The sequence below is a fragment of the Corythoichthys intestinalis genome, chromosome 8, assembly GCF_030265065.1.
Source record: "Corythoichthys intestinalis isolate RoL2023-P3 chromosome 8, ASM3026506v1, whole genome shotgun sequence".
In the NCBI taxonomy this organism is placed as follows: domain Eukaryota; kingdom Metazoa; phylum Chordata; class Actinopteri; order Syngnathiformes; family Syngnathidae; genus Corythoichthys; species Corythoichthys intestinalis.
In genome coordinates, this window is record NC_080402.1 from 9,782,618 (window position 1) to 9,805,289 (window position 22,672).

Sequence of the window (22,672 nt, forward strand, 5' to 3'; positions counted from 1 at the left end):
TATTTGTTGATTTACTTGGGTTAATAGGTAACACTTAATTTGACAGCGGCGTCATAACACCGTCATAATTATGACATGACTATAATGGGCATTACTGAATGCTTAGTGTCATATGGCAAATTATGTCACTAACTCCATATACAGTATGTCCAGCTCGGCTGTCCATTTTCCATTCAAAAGAGAGATAATTTGTCTCATAACACTAAATGACATCTGTTATATGCATTAATTAATGCGCATGACAGTGTCATATCATAATTATGATTGTCTAATGACAGTCTTACGGTGCCACTGCCAAATAAAGTGTTACCAGATACCATACTTAGCAATTATTAAAACAACTAGAACAGTAACTGAAGAAATAATTAGCACAGAACATTAATTTTGATTGTTATTTAAATCTGTAGTGCTGCAATACATGCTAGGAGACTTGTTGGACGATAACAATGTTGACTGCAGGTAGCAGCAGAGGTTGACTGTCTCCCCCAAGGAAGCAATGATAGCCAAATGAAGCTTTTTCAAGCAATGAAGCTTTTCAGCCAATTGGTTCAAATCTTCATGGTGGTTCATTTGGTCTTATGACAGTAGTCATATGATGCTGCTGTCAAATAATTAGCACAGAACATGAATTTTGATTTTCTGCATGCAATGCATGCTAGGAGGCATGTTGGACAACAACAGTGTTGTAAGCAGGTGGGAGCAGAGGTTGACTATCTCCCTCAAGGGAGCAGTGATGGCTAAATGAACCTTCTTGGAGCAATGAAGTAGGGCTGTCAAAATTATCGCGTTAACGGGCATTAAGTAATTTTAAAAAATTAATCACGTTAAAATATTTGACGCAATCAACGTAGGTGACCCGCTCAGACAGATTTAATTGATAGTACAGTGAAACGCTCACTTGTTGTGTTTTATGGAGTTTTGCCGCCCTCTGCTGGCGCTTGGGTGCGACTGATTTTATAGGCTTCAGCACCCTTGAGCATTGAGTAAGTAATTATTGACATCAACACAGGCGGGCTACTAGTTTATTTTTTGATTGAAATTTTTACAAATTTTATTAAAACGAAAACATTAAGAGGGGTTTTAGTATAAAAATTCTATAACTTCTACAAACATTTTTCTTTTAAGAACTACAAGTCTTTCTATCCATGGATCGCTTTAACAGAATGTTAATAATGTTAATGCCATCTTGTTGATTTATTGTTATAATAAACAAATACAGTCCTTATGTACCGTATGTTGAATGTATATATCCATCTTGTGTCTTATCTTTCCATTCCAACAATAATTTACAGAAAAATATGGCATATTTTATAGATGGTTTGAATTGCGATTAATTGCGATTAATTAATTTTTAAGCTGTAATTAACTCGATTAAAAATTTTAATCGTTTGACAGCCCTACAATGAAGCTTTGCTGCCAACTGATTCAATTATTTGTGGTGGTTCATTTGGCCTTAAAGTGTTACCGGTTAATATCTTTTGGCGTTAATATCCCATAATACAGTGAGGACAGCTGCGATGTATAGTCCAGTGCGGCTTATCTATGAGCAAATGTCGTTTTCATGTCAAATTTGGTGGGTGGCGGATTCTAGTCAGGTGCGCCTTATAGTGCGAAAATTACGGTATATAATCATTTAATTATTTGTTAAAATAGATTGGACGTCTACTGTCGTCAGTGACAGCGATCAGTTAAGCTATGTGTGGTCATAAAACAAAAAAAACAAAAAATTAAAAATAATGTTGGAAATAAATACTTAAAAACTTAAACATAAGAATAAACATTGAAATTAACCTTGAAAACAATTAATAGCATTACATTATGTTTATTTACTGTATTTAATTTTGTATTTATTCCTTCATCATGACTAAATATCCTTACTATTCAAACTGTACCCATTACAAATGGATTAGACGTCTATCACCGTCAATGGTAGTGAATGAGTTACAGACCCTGTAGAGTCAAATGAGAGCCCGTTTGCCACGCAGCAGCTGCAAGCGGCCCCATTTTTCTCCCCCAACGTCCTCGCACCAAAGTGGGCTTAAAAATCAAATACTCTTAGGAGCCTTTGCGCTTTTTCTGACACGCAACGCATCCACCGGCGACACACGCGCAGCTGGACACGCACACAGATGCACACGCGCAAAGTCGCTGAAATCCCGAGCAGATTAGTTGTTGTTCTTATGTAAAATGGATCAGCGGCCGCCAATCACCCGAGCTCAACCTCAGGAGGGGACAATAGTCAGAGGGCAACCCGTTCAAAAGTGCCTCCGTGTGATGTAAGTAATAAATTCATGTGGCGCATGCTATTATCTTCGATCATTGGCTGCCACTGACTGTGATAGACATCCAATTCACTTGTAAAGGGACAGCTGGCAGTGGTCATTCATTGATTGATTCAACATTGTCTGTCTATCAATGTTGCTCCACTATTTGTGTTCGACTATCCCCAAAGAGTTAAAGCAATGCAGCTATCAATGCTAACTGTCAGTACACATTTGGTGTTATCCACTTTGTGTAAGCATTAATCCACTTGTTTAAGATAAGAAAGTTGTCATTGTCTTTGTTGTTTTTTGACTAGTTTGATGGTAAACTTGATGTTGAGTGCAAAGCCTCTTTTTTGAAGGATTGTTTACGAGTTGCTCACAATGTAAATAACCAATTTCATGACAATGCAATATGATATCTATTATTTGAACATTGATATGTTTGCAAATGTAACGTCTGCCATGATTTAATACTACCCAAGCGCCTTTGAATGATTGAATGCAATATTATGTTCTGTACACATCTAACGCAATGACTTTTATACACCTAAAGCAATAAAACATTTTTTAAAAAGCATTTTTGACAATTTTGTTGCTAAAACATTTAAGGCATTTCAATAAAAAGCATTTTGACGACGATGTAGATGTTTTCGTTTCGATCGAATCGTTGCTTAACCAATCCATACATTCCATTACACCTCTATTAAGTATAATCTAATAACATTTAAACCTTAGAGGAATTGAACGTTCGACCAATTGTTCGCTCACAGCCCTAATGAATTGAACGTCTATCACCAATAATGGCTGTCATTTATTTCCTGGATATGAACTGAATGTGTAATTAACTAGGGCATAGGTTTGGTCTCAACATTGGTATGGACGATATTACCGTAATGCACATAATGCAAACGGTGATCCAAATTTGTTACTTGTGGAGGCTGGCCTGACCGCAGTAGTTTTGCAGGTTAGCAAGTTTAATGTCATGCTAACTGTGATGCAGGTCGGACTTTCATTAGCAAAATTTGTGGTGTTTCCCCCACTTCCACAACATTGACGTCTTTTTACATGACTTACAGTGGCTGCTGCTGGCCGGAAAAATAAAAACCCTCTAATATCTATCTCATGTTGTCGGCATGAATCTGTCAAGGCTGTGTGAGTATGTGTGTGTGTGTGTGTGTGTTTGTGGCGGGGTGGGGGGGGCCTCAAGTCATCAGCCAACCAAGCACTCGTTGGTGGACCACCACATTCAGCAGGTGAAAAGGGATTAATGTAAGTCTGAACATAATGAAAATAATCCAGTTAATAATGGTAGGGTCTATTCTATCATTACAACATATGGGAAGACAATCTAAATTATAACTGAACTCTTTGTATAATGCAAATAAGGTTGCTTGATATTTGGTGTGGACAATTTTAGCACCCTGAAAAGTGGGCAGTGTTATGTCTACCATCCCTATGCAAACCTACGCCTTTGGTACTTAACCCTTTGTAGAGCAAGTGGATATTTTTGGTAATTTAAAAAAAACCTCCTTAAAGATTTCTTATCCACATAGTGAACATCACACATGTTGCCTAAAATATTAATATTCGGTATACACGTGTGGCCTACATGACCCAAAATCTAGGCCTGTAAGCAGGTCTTAACGGGCTCTCATGGAACTCGGGGTGGTGACAGACCACGTCACAGCCTGCACCCAACCTGCCTACAAGACACTCTACCTTGTTAAATCCCTGAAGCCCTAATTCCCCTATTTCTGTGAAGCTATGACAAAGAAATATACATTTTAATAGCTTTTTTCATGTACCAGTAGGAGGCGCTATAAGTTATCCACAAAATATTATATGAGCGTGCTCAGGTCAGGACAGGGAATAAGTGAAGTTACAGACATCTTATTTTTTCATGGTCTTATATTCTTGAAGACCAAAGTTTAAGAGCCTGCCACGATCACATCTTTCAAGGTTTAGTGCCTCCGGAAATAAGGCTTCTTCCTCCATCCCTCAAAACTCTTCACAGAACATTTGTGAAGCCTTTGGGGTCAATTATGTGTGAATAATTGAATTAAATATAACACCTATGGGCAGAACGGTGGAAGAGTGGTTAGAAGGTCCGCCTCACCGTTCTGAGGTTGTTGTTTAAATCCTGGCTCCGGCCTCCCTGAATGGAGTTTGTATGTTGTCCCTGTGCCTGCATGGATTTTCTTCGGGTAATTCGGTTTCCTTCCACATCCCCAAAAGATGCAAAGTAGGCTGATCGAGCGCTCTAAATTGTCCGTAGGTTTGAGTGTGTTCGTAAATGGCTGTTTGTCTCAATATGCCCTGTTACTGGCTGGCAACCAGTTTAGTGCCCCATTGTTAGCTAGGATAGGCTCCAGCACTGCTGCGACCCTCGTGAGGATAAGCTGTTCAGAAGATGAATAAACACATATGAATTTGTTTTAATTCCATTGCCAGTTCATGGCACCATGACCGATTTTCAAACACTGCATATGTCTTCAGACCCAAAACAGGCATCATATGATTCGACTCTGACCAGTGTCCAGGAAAATAGAGTGAAATTATGGCCAAAAACATGTTTTTTCAAGAGGCATCACTATAACTTATGACCATTACTTTTATTTGCCATTGTCCTGGCAGGAACAGATATAGGGCCAGATTGGAGGTTTTTAGAGGATGTTAGAGCCGTGTGATTGTCATGAAAAGGTTTTATTTTATTTGAATCATTTCAGAGACAGTAGTCACAATCTAGGATATCTATCCAAAAGTTATCATTATCTCATTCACTCGCAGCTCAGGTTATGTGTTGTTGTATATTAGAAGAGGGAAATTGATATTGAAAACACCCATTGACGGTAATAGATGTCTAATCCATTCTAACTGGGAGGAACTGGAAGCGATCGAATCCCAGTTCAAATGGACTGGACGTCTATTGCCGTCAACGGCATCCAAAGAGTTAAGCTATGTGAGATCACAAAACAAAAAAATAAACCAGGTTAAGAGAGCAAAAACACAGGGGGCACAATTATTTGAATCCAAGTCTGTATTGTTATTCTTCTGTCAAGTCATTGCAGTTTGTTTTAATTTATTTTTTGAAGTTTTCATTTTCTTCAATGAGTTTAATTTGATTTGGAATTATTAGTATTGATATTAATAATAGATTTTTAAAAAATTATTTCATATTTATTCATTCATTGATTTCTGAGCCGCTTGTCCTCACGAGGTGCTGGAGCCAATCCCAGCTAACAATGGGCAGTAGGCGGGGTACACCCTGAATTAGTTGCCAGTCAATCGCAGGGCACAAGGAGACGAACAACCAATCGCACACACATTCATACCTAGGGACAATTTAGTTCGAATCAGCCTACCACACATGTCTTTGGGAGGAAACCGGATTAGAGAAAAGCTCACAAAAGGACGGGGAGAACATGCAAGCTCCACACAGGAAGACTGGAGCCTGGGATTGAACCCTTGATCTCAGAACTAGGAGGCGGACGTGCTACTGGATTAAATTTATTTAAAATGATTTATATGTTGAGGTATTCCTTTTTAATGTCCAACAATTGGATGTCTAAAATAGGCCGCAAAAAATTGTCCCACAGGCCGGAGTTGGTCCCCGCGCCGCAAGTTCAGGACCCCTGTCCAATATGAATGTGATAAAAACATTTAAAGATACAAAAAAAAATGAATCAAAGGGTTAATTTCATAGTAACTGGTTGTAATTGCTAAAGATCTATGTCGAATTCATTTAAACTTGGAGGATTGGCTGTGAATATACCCTAATTTTCGGACTGTAAGCCGCTACTTTTTTCCCTCATTTTGAATCCTGCGGCTTATAGTCCAGTGTGGCTTATTTGATGATTTATTTGGGTTAATAGGAAAACTTTATTTGACAGCGGCATCATAAGACTGTCATAAGAACGTCATAATTATGACATGACACAATCATGGGCATTACTGAATGCTTATGACAGATGTCATTATGTGTCATGTGGCATATTATGTCACTAACTCCATTCATGTCAGCTCAGATCTTTTACGTCCATTCAAAAGTGAGATAATTTGCTGGATGACACTAACCGACATCTATTGTAAGCATTCATTAATGCTTATGACAGTGTCATGTAATAATTATGACAGTATTATGGCACCACTATCCAAGAAAATGTTACCAAATACAATAGCTAGCAATTAATGAAACAACTGGAACAGTAACTGTAGAAATAATTAGCACAGAACATGAATTTTGATTGTTATTTACATCAGTAGTGCCGCAATGCATGCTAGGAGGAATGTTGGATGACAACAGTGTTGTGAGCAGGTGGCAGGAGAGGTTGATTATCGCCCCCAAGGGAGGAGTGATGGCCTTTGTCAAATGAAGTGTTGCCAGTTAATATCTTTTGGTGTAAATATCCCATAATACAATGAGGACAACTGCGGCTTATAGTCCAGTGCGGCTTATCTATGAACAAATGCTGTTTTCATGTCAAATTTGGTGGCTGTCATCTTATAGTCAGGTGCGCCTTATAGTCCAGAAATTACGGTAGATGCCCAATTACCATTTTTTTCCAATCTATTTTGACTTGGAGGGTTGGCAGCGATCATTCGCTACCAGCCTCTCCCAGTCAAAATGTATTGGACGTCTAGCGCCGTCAATTTATGGCTGAAAACACAGACAAGGCTGAAAAAGCAGTTTCTGCTTTAGCACCCCTCTTTAAAATAAACTGTCAGTCATTGTTAGCTTAGAATAATTAATTGATGTCTAATATTTAGAAAAAAAAAGAACTACTTTAAAAAATTAGTCACCGCATATTTTAAACTTTTAATAAATGACGTCGCAATGAAAAAATTTGCGTCTGTAAAAAAGTCACTATCTACCTCATAGCTATCGCTTCATTGCATTTTTTTTTGGTTACTGTCGCATTTTTGCCAATATTTTAGATGGTAAATAATTGATCCAAACAAAGAAAAATTGGGGGGGGGGGGGAAGAACCGTTTCAAAGGGTGAATATTTGAAAAAGAAAATTTCAACCACTCCTTGATGTTTGCGATTTCTGCATCGCGACCCTTGATATATTAGCTCTAGAATTACCACAGATATTACCGTGTTTCACCCATAAAATCCCCAAAAAGTCCAGCTGTGGCCATTCACAGCTGTGTCTTGACACTCGGTGATACATGCTACATGAAGTTTTTGGATCGAAATAAGTATGTGATAATATCTCGTTTAAATCATGGTGTCTTTAATCATGCTTTCTCATGCTCTCACCTCAAGTTAGGGTTTATGGGTTTATAAATTTCTTTTTAAATGCTTCTAGTTCAGAATTTTTCTTCACCCAGAAAATTGAGATTTTAAGCTTTCCATTTCCAATGATGTATCACACATGCATATAGGACAATTTTGAAAGACAGAGAGAGAGAGAGAGAGAGAGAGAGAGAGAGAGAGAGAGAGAGAGAGAGAGAGAGAGAGAGAGAGAGAGAGAGAGAGAGAGAGAGAGAGAGAGATTTGTGATTTGTGATTAATGTCCAATAACTGAATGTCTAAAATGGGCCGCAAAATATTGATCCACGTGCCGGAATTAGACCCTCGGGCCCTACGTTTAATACCCCTGTCCAATACGAATGTAATAAAAACATTTAAGAAAAAAGAAATGAATGAAAGGGTTGAATTCATAGCAACTCATTGTAATAGACAAAGATCAATGTCAAATTCATTTAAACTCTGGGCTGTGAATGCTCATATTTCAATGCAATCGACAGTGCTCAATATCCAATTTTCCATTTCCATTCAACCCCCCCCCCCCCCCCCCCCCCCCCAATGAATGAGCGCTGCCAACCTTCCAAGTCAAAATGGATTGGACGTCTAGCGCCGTCAACAAAAGACAGAAAGTTAATATATGAATTCATATTAAAGCCAACTGAACATATAGGAAGGTTGTTAATGTGTTTTCTTATAGTTTTATGAAATGGTGATATGCATTAGTTACTGTGCTCAATGTAAAAACTTCATTTTTTAAAGAAACTGGTTTGTATGATTTGAAAAATCATTCACCGTGAATGAGTCAAATTGAGTACATTGTGAGGGCTTTTCTTACCTCAGCGCCGGCGAGGCTCAGGCGCACCGCCAGGAGCAGCAGCGGGATCCACGACCTCATGTTGCCGCCCAGCCAGAGGAGCCGCCGGCGACCGGCTGGGCATTGAGCACCTCGGCGTCCACGCTCCCCGCCGAGCCTCGGGTAATCCAACCTCACCGTAATGATGACTCACACTCAGGCTAGACGTGTGATGATGACTCGAACCATGGTCGCGCAGGTGCGCGGAGGTCCGCGAATAAAGGATGGGGAGTTACTTCTAATATTTAAAAAATGAAATAAAATCACTAAAAATAAAATAAACGCCAATCCAAACGATAAAATCAGAGCTTCAATTGTTGACAAGTCCTCTTGAATGAAGTCCGGCGCGTCCAAATATCCTCTCCGTGCGTAAAAGTAGTGCGTAAATCTCCGTGTTGTTGTTTAAGATGCTCATTCACAAAGAGCCTTCGCGAGTGAGAGCGTGAGTGAGAGTGTGCGTGATTTCTCTGCTTGAGCGTCTTCACTCTGACTGCGTCTTAAAAAGCTCCGTGCGTCTTTTAACCTGCTCGCTCAAGTTCACAGCGTCAATTCACACAACAACAAACAGGAAGTTTGGTGATTGTGCTTCAAAATAAAACACTGCAAGCAAATTTTACTTACGTCTTCATTGTTAATATTGGGTTTATTTTGAAAGGCATTTTCCGGTACTTGTTCTCACTTCAATTTTCTTCATGGGTCCTTTGAGGGTAGGTGCTCATGTTTAAATTTAACATTAAAATCATACACCATTCAAAATAAACTGCATAAGGAAGTTTGAGTATATAAATAGAAAGAGTGAGGTAATAGGGATTCACCGAGAAGGAAATAAAATGAAGAAATCAAAGTATTTTTGGATTATAAGGCGCACCATCAATGAACGACTTTATTTTATACATAAATAAAACGCCGGATTATAAAGTGCATTTGTGCATGAAAATTATCATTATTGTTTTATTAATGCTCTACTTGACCTATTCACTGTTGCATTGGCAGAATTGTTTTTTGGGTTTTTTTTTGTCATAGACTTCATTACTATTGACGTGACATTTCGCCATTCTTCGCATCACGCCTTATGAGAGGGGCCGAGCCGACGAGCTTAATTTAGGAATTGTCAGCCGAAGACGGCACACGCTCTTTCCAAACCTGATTTAAGCTTGGATTTTTGTTGTGAAAAAAATCAATGGGAGATTGGAAACCGCTACGGTCATTCTTCGACATATATAAGTAAAATAGATGCGTAACTGCCCGGTTTTTGCTGTTCATACGCGGATTTTATGGGGGGGGCTGCCCCCCCACCCCCGGTTTCCGAAAAATGTAATTGCATGTAATTGACTTTCCCTTATATATAAAAGTTGAAAAGCAATAAAACTGCAACAAAAATGAATGAAATGAACAAAAAAATATATTTTTATAATGGGTCAAAATCAGTTTTCGAGCACTTTAGACGGTCATTTGCTTTGCATATAATTAAAAAAAAAAAAACATTTTGAAAAAACTTTTTTTTTTTTTTTAATGATTTTTTTCTTTGACCGAAAAATTTTGGGGGATTGAAGCAACTTTTTGGGGGATTGAATGATTTAGACACAAATGTCCTAATCATAATATGGCCCAAACACAAAAAGGATTGCTTGAATCAAAGAAAACTTTAAGTGTTCAAATGCCAATTTTTCAATCTCAAATATTTTTTCGCATAAAAAACTTTTTCTATGATTGAAATTTTTCTGTTTTTGATTGAAGTGATTTTCTTTTTTAAAATCTATATTTGTTTTGAAGTATCTTATTTTTTGACTGAATAATAAAAACAAAAATGTCCTCGCCAAAATGTGGCTCAAAAACAAATCAACGTTACTTCAATCAAAAAAGTTGCTTCAGTCAAAAAAACAAGTAAATAAACAAACAAACAAACAAACAAATTAAAAAAAAAAAAAATCAAAGAATAATAGATTTCACATGCATTTTTTATTAGTTTTTTGAGTTTCAAATTTATTTTTGCATTCAAACACATTGAGTTTCAAATTTATTTTTGCATTCAAACACTTTTTTTTTTTTTTAATTGAAGCGACAATTTTTTTGGTTGAATAATAAAGACACAAATCTACCTCCGTATGGCTCAGCCCAGGGGATACAATTTTTGACTGGGGTAACTACATTGGTTAAACACTGGCGGGCGTACCATATTGAATGGATGACGATCTTGGCGAAAAGTATTGCCTAAGCAGCCTGATTTAGAATTCCCCTCAAGAATGATGGGAAACAAAAACGCTCTTTGTCAACTTATTATTATAAATATTCTTCTAAGTTAATTTTATTGCTGACAATACGTTTCGGGGTCATCAACATGTTGTGCCCCCCCCTGCCCCAAAAGTCAAACTCCGCCTATGCTTCTAACAAAGAATCGAGACAGTTTTACGTCCATATGTACAAAGAATTCAGTGAGTAAAGCATTTATTCGCAGGAATTTTCTTCTTTGTTTACACATGGAGGCGGCTAATTTTCATAAGTGACTAGCCTCATAGTTGGCAATATTTACACGAAATGAATGTTACCTGCACGTTTTTTTTTGCTTTTAACCAAGAATCAAGACTGTTTTACATCTATATCTATGAAGAATTCGAGGATTTTTTAGCATTTATTCACAGGAATTTTCGCCAGAAAAGCTGTTAACGCCAGGCGGCTGCTAGCCTCATTTGCTAACAGAGTAGCATTGTACTTCGACAACATACGTAAAATAAACGCTAACTGCGCGGTTTCTTTGTTTTGAACCAAGAATCGAGACTGTTTTACTACATCCATATCTATGAAGAATTCGGGGATTTAAGCATTTATTCACAAGAACTTTCGCCACAAAAGCTCTGTTTACGCCAGGGAGCCGCTAGCCTCATTCGCTAACAGTATATAGTGTATAATGATTGTAAAGGTCTATTCTTTAATAAGTTGTGATTGTATGTAGAATTTATCAAAAATCTATTTACATATTATTTATAATTGATTCTGCATGTTTTCCTCAAATATTAAGTTTCCGATGTTAAATTGAGTGATTTATTAGCTTTTGAAAACTTGCAGTAAAAAAATAAAATATTAAGTTGTTATTTTGGTCAAAAATTTATATGATATGTTAAATATTGCTATTGATCCCAAAAATATAGGTGATTATCTCTGCATTTGGCGATTTTCGTGCATCTAGTGTAAAATCTGAGATTTTTATAGTCATTTTAAGTTGTGTTATACTTATAGAAAAATAACTAATCGGGATTTTATAAGGGCACAATTTTGAATTTTTTTATGCCGCTGCTCATGGATACTCATATATGGCTAAGGTAGGTGCCTGTTTTGGTTCTAGGTCAGTAGCAGCTTTGGTTTTGAACATATTTGAATTTGAAGTTTTTTAAGATAGGCCCCCTACGAATTGGTCCCATTTCACGTGTCATGTCAATAGGTTATGAAGTCTATGTTTTTTGTTTTGTTTTAAACCTATTGTAAGGAAAACGTAACTTGTTTAAAAGAAAAAAATCGGTGAGTTGGCTACCATTGACAGTGATAGACGTCCAATCCATTTTGACTCAGAGGGCTGGCAGCGATTGTTCAATCAATGCCAGCCAACACTGTTGAAATGAGTTATTATGTCTATCACTGTCAATGGTAGTAAAAAAAAAAATCTCAAAATAATTCTTCATATCGTACTGAAATTATACCCACTCAAAATGGTTTCAATGTCTACTGCCATCAATGGGAGCCATTGAGTTAAATTTTAAACTTTAAACTCTTTAAACGACTATTAGTTTACTACTACTACTACAGTTCTCTAAATTTTCTCTTTATCTATTGTTTTAGTTACAAGTGAGACCACAAATGATCCACTTTCCCAAATAGTCCTAAGAGTGTTTTCCAGGAAACTCACTGTCTCGTTTTGGGGTCACAGCCGTACAGGTCAACGTGGAGGTCAAGGTTCGTGGTGGATTCTTCCTCCGCGTCAGGAAGCAGGCCTCCATCTGTGCCTATTCCTGGATGACAGAAACATATACCGTGTTCAGCCCTCAGACTTGTAAAGTGGCACTTGTGCTGAGCAACCAGCATGTTTGTGAGCTTGGTCAACCAATCGTGTTTCATTTTCCTTTAAAAATTAATTCTGAGAAAGACGATTGCACTATTTATTGATTGATTGTCCATAGCAGAACTCATTGAATTGCTCATGCAATTTTCAAGTTCACCAGCGTTATTGTCATTCTCTGATCCCTGATTAGAGATAGACTGATATTTGGAAATTTTACGTATATCGGTATCGGCCTTTTCTTAATCCAATATGAAGAAATCCATTTAAAAGTGGATTATTTCGGCTCAGATGCAGCCGCATCTCTCTCTCCTGCCTGCTGGTTCTGCACTAGTATTAACCCCGTCCTCTGATTGCTGAAATCTGAGGTCGAGAACCCATGTCTCGCGAGCCATATCTGGCTCTTTTGATGAGTGCATCTGGCTCTCCACCAAGAAGGAATTTTAAATATGGAACCAGCCAGTTTGTTTGACATGAACGAGCTGCAATGAACTGATGGTTCATTCACATTTTTCTTGGACCTTTAAACATACGTCGCAACAGAATGCTTCAATTCAGTGACCATTGGGTGTCCTCCCGTCGCGGATTGCACGGAGATGGGCGTTAGTAGAGAGCTCGTCTTGCGTCTTAAGACTCAGCTCAGCCAGCAGTGGGGCTGGCCTCTCCCAAATCAATGCTGAGCGATCTGGAGTATATAAAAATGCGTAGGGGGAAATTAAACCATGAAAGTGAACTGCGTGGTACCTCAAGTCATAGAGGTGCACAATCAGTTTGACTTCCATGACTTTTTCACATGTCAAAATTGTCAAGTTCCCTGGTTCCGGTTTCCACTTCTAGGAAATATATACAGTGCCACATCATGATTTTATCTGTTATTTTCCAAGTGGTGAGTGTGCAACAATTGTAACATACCAAGCAACGATGTCAGGCTTTCGTTGTTGTTTTCTAAAGATTTATTTCAATCACAAATCGGCGACTGCTCGTAAAAGCCGATCATGTCTTCACTCTTGCTCCTGCATGATGCATTCAAATGTGCTCACGAAAAAAAAAAAAAGATCACAAAGCCGACTCCGACAAGCTGGCAAAAGAATATGTATGTGTGTGTATATATATATATATATATATATATATATATATATATATATATATATACATAATTTAAACTTTTTTAACAAATAAAAAACTGAAAAGTGGGGCGTGCAATATTATTCGGCCCCCTTGCGTTAATACTTTTTAGCGCCACCTTTTGCTCCAATTACAGCTGCAAGTCGCTTGGGGTATGTTTCTATCAGTTTTGCACATCGAGAGACTGACATTCTTGCCCATTCTTCCTTGCAAAACAGCTCGAGCTCAGCGAGGTTGGATGGAGAGTGTTTGTGAACAGCAGTCTTCAGCTCTTTCCACAGATTCTCGATTGGAATCAGGTCTAGACTTTGACTTGGCCATTCTAACACCTGGATATGTTTATTTTTGAACCATTCCATTGTAGATTTGGCTTTATGTTTTGGGTCATAGTCCTGTTGGAAGATAAATCTCCGTCCCAGTCTCAGGTCTTGTGCAGATACCAACAGGTTTTCTTCCAGAATGTTCCTGTATTTGGCTGCATCCATCTTCCCGTCAATTTTAACCATCTTCCCTGTCCCTGCTGAGGAAAAGCAGGCCCAAACCATGATGCTGCCACCACCATGTTTGACAGTGGGGATGGTGTGTTCAGAGTGATGAGCTGTGTTGCTTTTACGCCAAACATATCGTTTTGCATTGTGGCCAAAAAAGTTCAATTTTGGTTTCATCTGACCAGAGCACCTTCTTCCACATGTTTGGTGTGTCTCCCAGGTGGCTTGTGGCAAACTTTAAACGAGACTTTTTATGGATATCTTTGAGGAATGGCTTTCTTCTTGCCACTCTTCCATAAAGGACAGATTTGTGCAGTGTACGACTGATTGTTGTCCTATGGACAGACTCTCCCACCTCAGCTGTAGATCTCTGCAGTTCATCCAGAGTGATCATGGGCCTCTTGGCTGCATCTCTGATCAGTTTTCTCCTTGTTTGAGAAGAAAGTTTGGTAGGACGGCCAGGTCTTGGTAGATTTGCAGTGGTCTGATGCTCCTTCCATTTCAATATGATGGCTTGCACAGTGCTCCTTGAGATGTTTAAAGCTTGGGAAATCTTTTTGTATCCAAATCCGGCTTTAAACTTCTCCACAACAGTATCTCGGACCTGCCTGGTGTGTTCCTTGGTTTTCATAATGCTCTCTGCACTTTAAACAGAACCCTGAGACTATCACAGAGCAGGTGCATTTATACGGAGACTTGATTACACACAGGTGGATTCTATTTATCATCATCGGTCATTTAGGACAACATTGGATAATTCAGAGATCCTCACTGAACGTCTGGAGTGAGTTTGCTGCACTGAAAGTAAAGGGGCCGAATACTTTTGCAAGGCACTGTATATATATATATATACAGTGGGGAGAACAAGTAATTGATACCTTGCCAATGGGAAAACCCATTGGCAGTGTAAAACACTACTACTCAACAAAAACATGAAAGCTCCTGTGGGCTGCTTTAAGACCACATACATTTCCCACAGTTTATTTCACGTCAGCAGTAGAAAACACATAAAGGTGGACACACAGAGTTTTGCAGGTTAGCAAGTTCGCACAGTTTAATGTTATGCTAACTGATACAGGTTGGACTTTCAGTTGCAAAATTAGTGATGTGTTCCCCACTTCCACAACATTGAAGTCTTTTTACATTTCATACAGTGGCTGCTGCTGGTTGAAAAAAAACTTCTAATAATAAAAAAAATAAATAATTTAAAGGTGGGGTCAGTTAAAACAATTAAAAGGTGGGGAGACAATCTAAATGGCCTATATAATTGAAGTAATTGTATAACGCAAATAAGGTTGCTTAAAAGTTGGTGGGGACAATTTGAGCATCCTGAAAAGTTAGCTACTGTTTTGTCCCTACTGTCCCTATGCAAACCTACACCCATGCTTTACTCATTTGCTCCTAGAAACGTATAAATACGTTCTATTTTTAAATGCTTCATTGTCCCAAAAACGTATTTATACGTCTTTTGCGGGTTTTTTTTTTTTTTTACAAGAAGCATCTATAGCTTGTGATCTATCTGAGAAACAAAAAACAAGGCTCCAAACCCATTTTAAAGCAATAAAACTGGCCACTGGAGGGCAGTAGCGCATTTTGTAAGACCCGCAACCCGATTCAACAGCAATGAATGGCCGGGCAACACGGTCGGAGCGCTGGCGGCATGATGCCAGGCGGCGCTCCGACCGAACAAAACAACCGAGAGGACGCCTGGGAGGCCAGGCGCTGGACAAACGAGCGAAACGAGTGAGACCCCCAGTCAGAGGTTGCGCTAGACTTTTTCGTTGTCTGTCATTTTGACTGACAGGGTCATAATCTATTTTTACCCGTCACTTAAATTTTAAAAATGATAATCATGGCATATTCAATAGTATTTAGTTTTCATTCATTTTAATTAATATTCTGTCCAAACAAGCTTAACAGAGAATCCACACCGTGCCATCACACATCAAGCAGATGAATATGTAACTTTTTCTCCGCAGTGACAAAAACAGCTGACTGTGGCCCCAGTAGGTAGGCTACATATGGAACAATGAAATTAACAGTTCACCTGCTGTGGCCTGAATGCAGTCTCACACCTTTCTCCTGGTGCGCATGGACTTGAATTGCATGCCCGCTTGTGCAGTCCCTCTTTTTTCACCTCTTTTATCAACACCATCGTCGTTTTGGGGCTTTTTGAAGAAACTTCGGACACTCAGTTGCCTTGATATTTTTCCGAGTAAGGCCAACGACGTCATGCATCAAGAGAGACAACAGCTAATTAATATGCTCACTCGCCACCCTGTGGTCTGGAGTGTGAATTGCAACCTGTCAAAATGACGGATGGACTTCAGTTTTTTCTGTCACCGTTTTTAAAAAACCGGTCAACGATGGAAAATATTCGGTTAACGCGACCCTTGCCCCCAGTGCAGCGGCTCGCCGAGCAGACCCCGCAGAGACGCAAAAATAATCCATCTTTGTGAGACAGAGAACGATGAGGGAAAAATTTACACGGCTGATGTGGCAACAACGGCGTCTTCTCGGGGTAGTCATATGTAAATAAATTGTTACTTTCCTATCAAAACTCAAAAGCTCTATTTGTCTGGTTGTTCATGGTATTTTTTTAAAAGGAAAACATTCAGATGTTTGGGATGTAACTAATGCAAAAAATAGCTTTGTTAAAATCAAAGTTATTTTTGAAATGTGTCCGTTTACAAAAAGCTCACTTTCTCTGTTTTTTCATCAGAAATTGGAAAATTGCTCAAACTAGGCTATTTTCTAATGTTGATTTCTAAAGAATGGAAAAAGATATGAACTTACTTTTTTTCTGCTGAAAGACGAGAGTGTAATCTTTCTTTTGGTGGGTTCCATGTTTATTTAGCAATAGAACAGAATTTTCTGTGGGCCTTGCAAAATCAGTCAAAATCCAGAAAAACTGCCGGGAGCGAAGGGCCTTGCTCTGGTGAAAATGGCTGGGAGTGAATGAGTGTAAATGCTTTTGATGATAGAAAAGATCAACACATTCACTAGCTAATTTAGCTTGGAACAATGTGAATTATCAAAATGAGTAGAAAATTAGCAAAAGCGTCTTTTTTGTACAAATACCTTTAAGTAGGAGAGCCTGTGTGAATATTACCTTTTTTAAAATGTGATTTTCAAACACTTCATTATGTTTACATCATGATATTGGGGCTTTAGATCGATAAAATGGGTGTTAAGTAAGTTTATTTCCAAAATATGTACCTGTGGAATCATTATGTTTACATCATGATATTGGGGCTTTAGATCGATAAAATGGGTGTTAAGTAAGTTTATTTCCAAAATATGTATCTGTGGAAACATTTTTGCCTTTTGTCTCAGAATTCAGACTCATTTGGCACAATTGGTCTCCATATCCGACAGGCTAAGACTGGTTCTCACGAGACTGTCAGTGTTTGCGCTCGTGACCAAGTTCAACTCGGTCTGGACAGTTAATTGTTAAGTCGTGGAAGGTCTCAGACAAGTCCCATTTAGATTAAAGAGGCTCATATTGAGTTTGCTTATCACGCCACGTCAGTTCCGCCACTCATTTTCTCTGCTATTCATATCGACTCATCTCCTGTCAACTTCACATCTTTCAGTTCTTTCCCGTGCGACAGCCCGATCTAATTAGCAATTAGAGCACATGTCTTTGCTCCTCGCCTTGTCGTCGTCTCGTCTGCGAGTCCCGGCGGAGTTCAAACCCGAGTCACAGACTTTGCACACTGCCGTTGCTCTTTCCGCACTATATTGGGAACTGCACTCAGCACTTTCGAACAAGTTCAGGTACATATTTGAAAGCGGGGGTTCCCAGCAGAAGTTTTGTTTGGATTTGAGCACATCAAGATGGTTGTTGCTTTCACTGACAGTCAAAAGTCTTTTAGTTGGCAGGCTTTCAGATTTTATTTACATAAATTAATATATGAGGTGCAGTATATAGACAACATATTCAAATGAACTCGTATTTGATCTGATCGACTTCAAAATGTTAAAGATGTATTGCTATCAAATGGTTTTCCTTTCGTCAAATGCCTTTATTGTTGTATCTGCATTGTCTACAAAAAACTGCTACTGCCAAATTAATGTCTTTGTTACCCAAACCTTGAAGGGAATTATCTTATTTCCCTTCAATATTCTCGCTTTTGTATGTAAAAAAAGTGAAATAATGACAACAGCAAATGAGCGAACATTGGGTTAATCCTAAGTGTGTGGCAAGAAAAGGGAAACAGGCAGACGATGCAGCGGGCAAAGGGAAAGAGGGGAAGATCTGAATCACCACTTACTGTTGTGGGTTTTCCCAGCATCGCCCCCAACAATGAAAAAAAAACACAGATGTGTTGGGTATGTCATTTCTGGCGAAGGACTTTGTAGTCAAGCCAGATGTTTAGGGGGCACCCAGAGCTTTACCAATGATACATTCGTCATTGTCAGGATTATAAATTTTCATGCTAAAGCCATAAAAAAAAAAAAAACGAACAAATAAATGGGGACATTCCGGCAATAGAACAGGAATTTCAGGTGTCCAACAAGGGAGCATCAGAGGTGAACTGGGGACCTCTTGATCTGCAGTCAAATGCTCTACCACTGAGCTACACCCCCATTTTGTTTTGAAATTTTTTCAGGTTAAATGTATCACAAAACAGAACAAATTTAACAAAGAATTGAAAACACTATGTCAAAAGACCTGACGATTCAGAAGGCTGGCGAGGGGGCACCCAGAGTTGAACTGAGGACCTCTTGATCTGCAGTCAAACGCTCTACCACTGAGCTACACCCCCTTGTCACTTTAAAAAATTTTCATGTTAAATGTATCAAAAAATACGACAAATCTAACAGAAATTTTGACCTTCCAGGAGGAGATTTGGATCTTCAGACAGCCGGCAAGGGGGCACCCAGAGTTGAACTGGGGACCTCTTGATCTGCAGTCAAATGCTCTACCAGTGAGATACACCCCCATTTCCTTTCACAATTTTTCAGGTTAAATGTATCACAAAACAGAACAAATTTAACAAAGAATTGAAAACATTATCCCATCCGATGGCAAAAGACCTTACAATTCAGAAGCCTGGCGAGGGGGCACCCAGAGTTGAACTGGGTACCTCTTGAGCTGCCTTCAAATGCTCTATCACTGAGCTACACCCCCTTGTCACCTGAAAAAATTTTCATGTTAAATGTATCAAAAAATACCACAAATCTAACAGAAATGATGACCTTCCAGCAGGAGATTTGGATCTTCAGACGTCCGGCAAGGGGGCACCCAGAGTTGAATTTGGACCTCTTGATCTGCAGTTAAATGCTCTACCACTGAGCTACACCACCATGTCAGCAGAAAAGATGTAATGTTTTCAGGTTAAATGTATCAAAAAGCAGAACAAATTTAACAAAGATTTGAAAGCATTATGGCAAAAATCTTGACAGAAGCTTGGCTAGGGGGCACCCAGAGTTGAACTGGGGACCTCTTGATCTGCAGTCAAATGCTCTGCTACTGAGATATACCCCCTTTTCTGGATGAGAGGGTTTTTTTTCAGGTTGAGAACAAATGTACACAGAACAAATGTATCAAAAAACCGAACAAATCTAGCAAACAAATGAAGACATTCCAGCAAGTGATGTGGAACTTGAGACCTCTGGCCAGGAGGCACCCACAGCTGAACTGGGTACATCTTGATCTGCAGTCAAATGCTCTACCACTGAGATACACCCCCTTGCCTGATCATTATGTTTTCAGGTGAAATGTATCAACAAACAGAACGAATTTAAGAAGAAATTGGAGATATTACGGCAAAAGACTTCAAGATTGTGGCAGCTGGCACCCAGAGTTGAACTGGGGACCTCTTGATCTGCTGTCAATGATCTTGATTTGCAGTCAAATCCTCTACCACTGAGCTACACCCCCTTGTAAGATTGCTATGTTTTCAGGTTACCGTAATTTTCGGGCTATAAGCCGCTACTTTTTTCATTCATTTTAAATCCTGCGGTTTATAGTCCAGTGCGGCTTATTTGCTGATTTATTTGGGTTAATAGTTAACACTTTTTTTGACAGCGGCGTCATAAGACCGTCATAATTGTAACATGATACTATCATGGGCATTACTGAATGCTTATGACAGATGTCATTAAATGTCATCTGGCAAATTATGTCACTAACTCCATTTGTGTCCATCTTGGATGTTTTACATCCATTCAAAATGTTAGAATTTGTCAGATAACACTAAAAGACATCTGCTATAAACATTCATTAATGCTCATGACAGTCTCATGTCATAATTATGATTGTCTAATGACAATCTTATGGCGCCACTGTCAAATAACGTGTTACTAGCAATTAATGAAACATATGGAACAGTAACTGATGAAATAATTAGAACAGTACATGAATTTTGACTGTTATTTATATCTGTAGCGCTGCAATGCATGCTAAGAGGCATGTTGGACGACAACAGTGTTGACAGCAGGTGGTAGCAGAAGTTGTCTGTCTCATCCAAGGGAACAGTGATGGCCAAATGAAGCTTCTTTTATTAATTAGTTACGCTTTGCAGCCAATTGGTTCAAAGCTTCATGGTGGTACATTTGGTCTTACACAGCATTATGATCCCGCTGTCAAATAAAGTGTTACCGGTTAATATCTTTTGTAAATATTCCATAATACAGTGAGGGAGGCTGCGGCTTATAGTACAGTGTGGCTTATCTATGAACAAATGTCGTTTTCGTGTCAAATTTGGAGTGCGGCGGCTTATAGTCAGGTGCGCCTTATAGTGCGAAAATTATGGTAAATGTATTTATAAACAGAACAAATTTAACAAAGAATTGAAGACTTTACAGCAAAAGACTTTAAAACTCAAACATCTAGCTAGGGGGCAAACAGAGATGAACTGGGGACCTCTTGATCTACAGTTAAATGCTCTACCACAGAGCTACACCCCCTTAGCAGATCGCAGTATTTTCAGGTTGAATGTAAAAAAAAATTTTTAAAAACCAGAGCAAATGTATCAAAAAACGGAAGAAATCTAACAAAGATCGTAAGACATTCCAGTAAATGATGCAGAACTTCAGACCTCTGGTCAGGGGGCACCCAGAGTTGAACTGGGGACTGCTTGACCTGGAGTGAAATGTTCGACCAATAAGCTATACGCCCATGTTAGTTAAAATTTTCATGTTAAATGTATCAAAAAATTTAACAAATCTAGCGGGAATGAGGACCTTCCCACAAGAGATTTGGAACTTCAGACATCTGGCAACATGGCTGAGCTACACCCCCATGTCAGATTGCAATGTTTTCAGGTTAGATGTATCAAAAACAGCAAATGTATCAAAAAAACAGAACAATTAATTGAAGACATTCGGGCAAATAATGCTGAACAGACCGATGACCGGGGGTACACAGAGTTGAACTGGGGACCTCTTGATCTGCAGTCAAATGCTCTACCACAGAGCTACACCCCCTTGTAAAGCTGTAATGTTTTCAGGTTGAAATTATCAAAAAAAAAAAAAAAAAAAAACAATTGTAACAAAGAAATCATTTTTTTATTGTATCTGTTTGGAAAAAAGACAGTAACGTGGAGATATTTAACTGGTTCAATTGAAGATAGCACACTTGGAAGGCAGATGGAGGTAGGAGGAAATTGAAATGTCTCATTGTTGGTGAATTGTATTTTAATAGGACACAGTTGTGTTGCGTTTGTGAACTTTCTAGTTTTCACGGTGTCAATTGAAGAATGAAAAGTGATGGAAAATAAAGTTAAAGGACACCTGTTGTAACTCTGTGTTTGTCACATCATTCCAAGCGGTCTGCTAAAACCACTGAGCTATACCCCCCGTTTAGTAGAGCGAATTTTCATGTTAAATGTATCGAAAAATGAAACAAATCAAACGAAAATGAGAACTGCAGTCAAATGCTCTGCCACTGAGCTATAGCCCCTTTTTAGATTGTGATGTTTTCAGGTTGAATGTATCAAAAAACAGAACAAATATATCAACAAAAAAAAACAGAACAAATCTAGCAAACAAATGCAGACATTCCCGCAAATGATGTGTAATTTCAGACCTCTGGCCAGGGGGCACCCAGAGGTGAACTGAGTACAGCTTGAGCTGCAGTCAAATGCTCTACCACTGAACAGGCGCAAGATTGTAATGTTTTCAGTTTAAGTGTATCAAAAAACAGAACAAATATAACAAAGGAATAAAAACATTCTGCCAAATAATGTGGAACTTCAGACCTCTGGAAGGGGGCACCCAGAGTTGAACTGGGGACCTCTTGATCTGCAGTCAAATGCTCTACCACTGAGCTATACCCCCTTGTCAGTAGGCTAAATTTTCATGTTAAATGTATCAAAAAACAAAACAAATTTAGTGGAAATGAGGACCTGCCGGCAAGAGATTTGGAACTGCAGAGGTCCTCTTGATCTGCAGTCAAATACTGAGCTATACGCCCTTTTTCGGTTGTGATGTTTTCAGGTTGAATGTATCAAAAAAACAGAACAATTGTAACAAAAGCAAAGACATTCCGGCAAATTATGTCAATCTTCAGACCTCTGGCCAGGGGGGGAACCAGAGTTGAACTGGGAACATCATGATCTGCAGTCAAACGTTCTACCACAGTGCTACACCCCATCATCAGCTTGTAATGTTTTCAGGTTAAATGTATCA

The 22,672-nt window shown here is 38.8% G+C and overlaps 1 protein-coding gene and 4 non-coding genes across 5 annotated transcripts in view; all 5 read right to left on the minus strand.

The window, feature by feature from the left end:
* The window catches only part of pdgfba (platelet-derived growth factor beta polypeptide a), a 40,737-nt gene extending 31,875 nt beyond the window's left edge, over positions 1–8,862 (minus strand). The window contains exon 1 of the mRNA XM_057843396.1: positions 8,354–8,862. Within this exon, the coding sequence (XP_057699379.1) occupies positions 8,354–8,413 (60 nt within the window). The 5' untranslated portion in view covers positions 8,414–8,862. The remainder of the gene's footprint in view (positions 1–8,353) is intronic.
* Positions 8,863–18,732: 9,870 nt separating this feature from the next.
* On the minus strand, positions 18,733–18,804 carry trnac-gca (transfer RNA cysteine (anticodon GCA)). Its single transcript has one exon. It is a non-coding gene; the product is annotated as a tRNA-Cys (tRNA).
* A 105-nt stretch (positions 18,805–18,909) lies between these two features.
* Positions 18,910–18,981, minus strand: trnac-gca (transfer RNA cysteine (anticodon GCA)). Its single transcript has one exon. It is a non-coding gene; the product is annotated as a tRNA-Cys (tRNA).
* A 2,416-nt stretch (positions 18,982–21,397) lies between these two features.
* trnac-gca (transfer RNA cysteine (anticodon GCA)) lies at positions 21,398–21,469 on the minus strand. Its single transcript has one exon. It is a non-coding gene; the product is annotated as a tRNA-Cys (tRNA).
* A 780-nt stretch (positions 21,470–22,249) lies between these two features.
* trnac-gca (transfer RNA cysteine (anticodon GCA)) lies at positions 22,250–22,321 on the minus strand. The gene has a single exon. It is a non-coding gene; the product is annotated as a tRNA-Cys (tRNA).
* Positions 22,322–22,672: the final 351 nt, after the last annotated feature.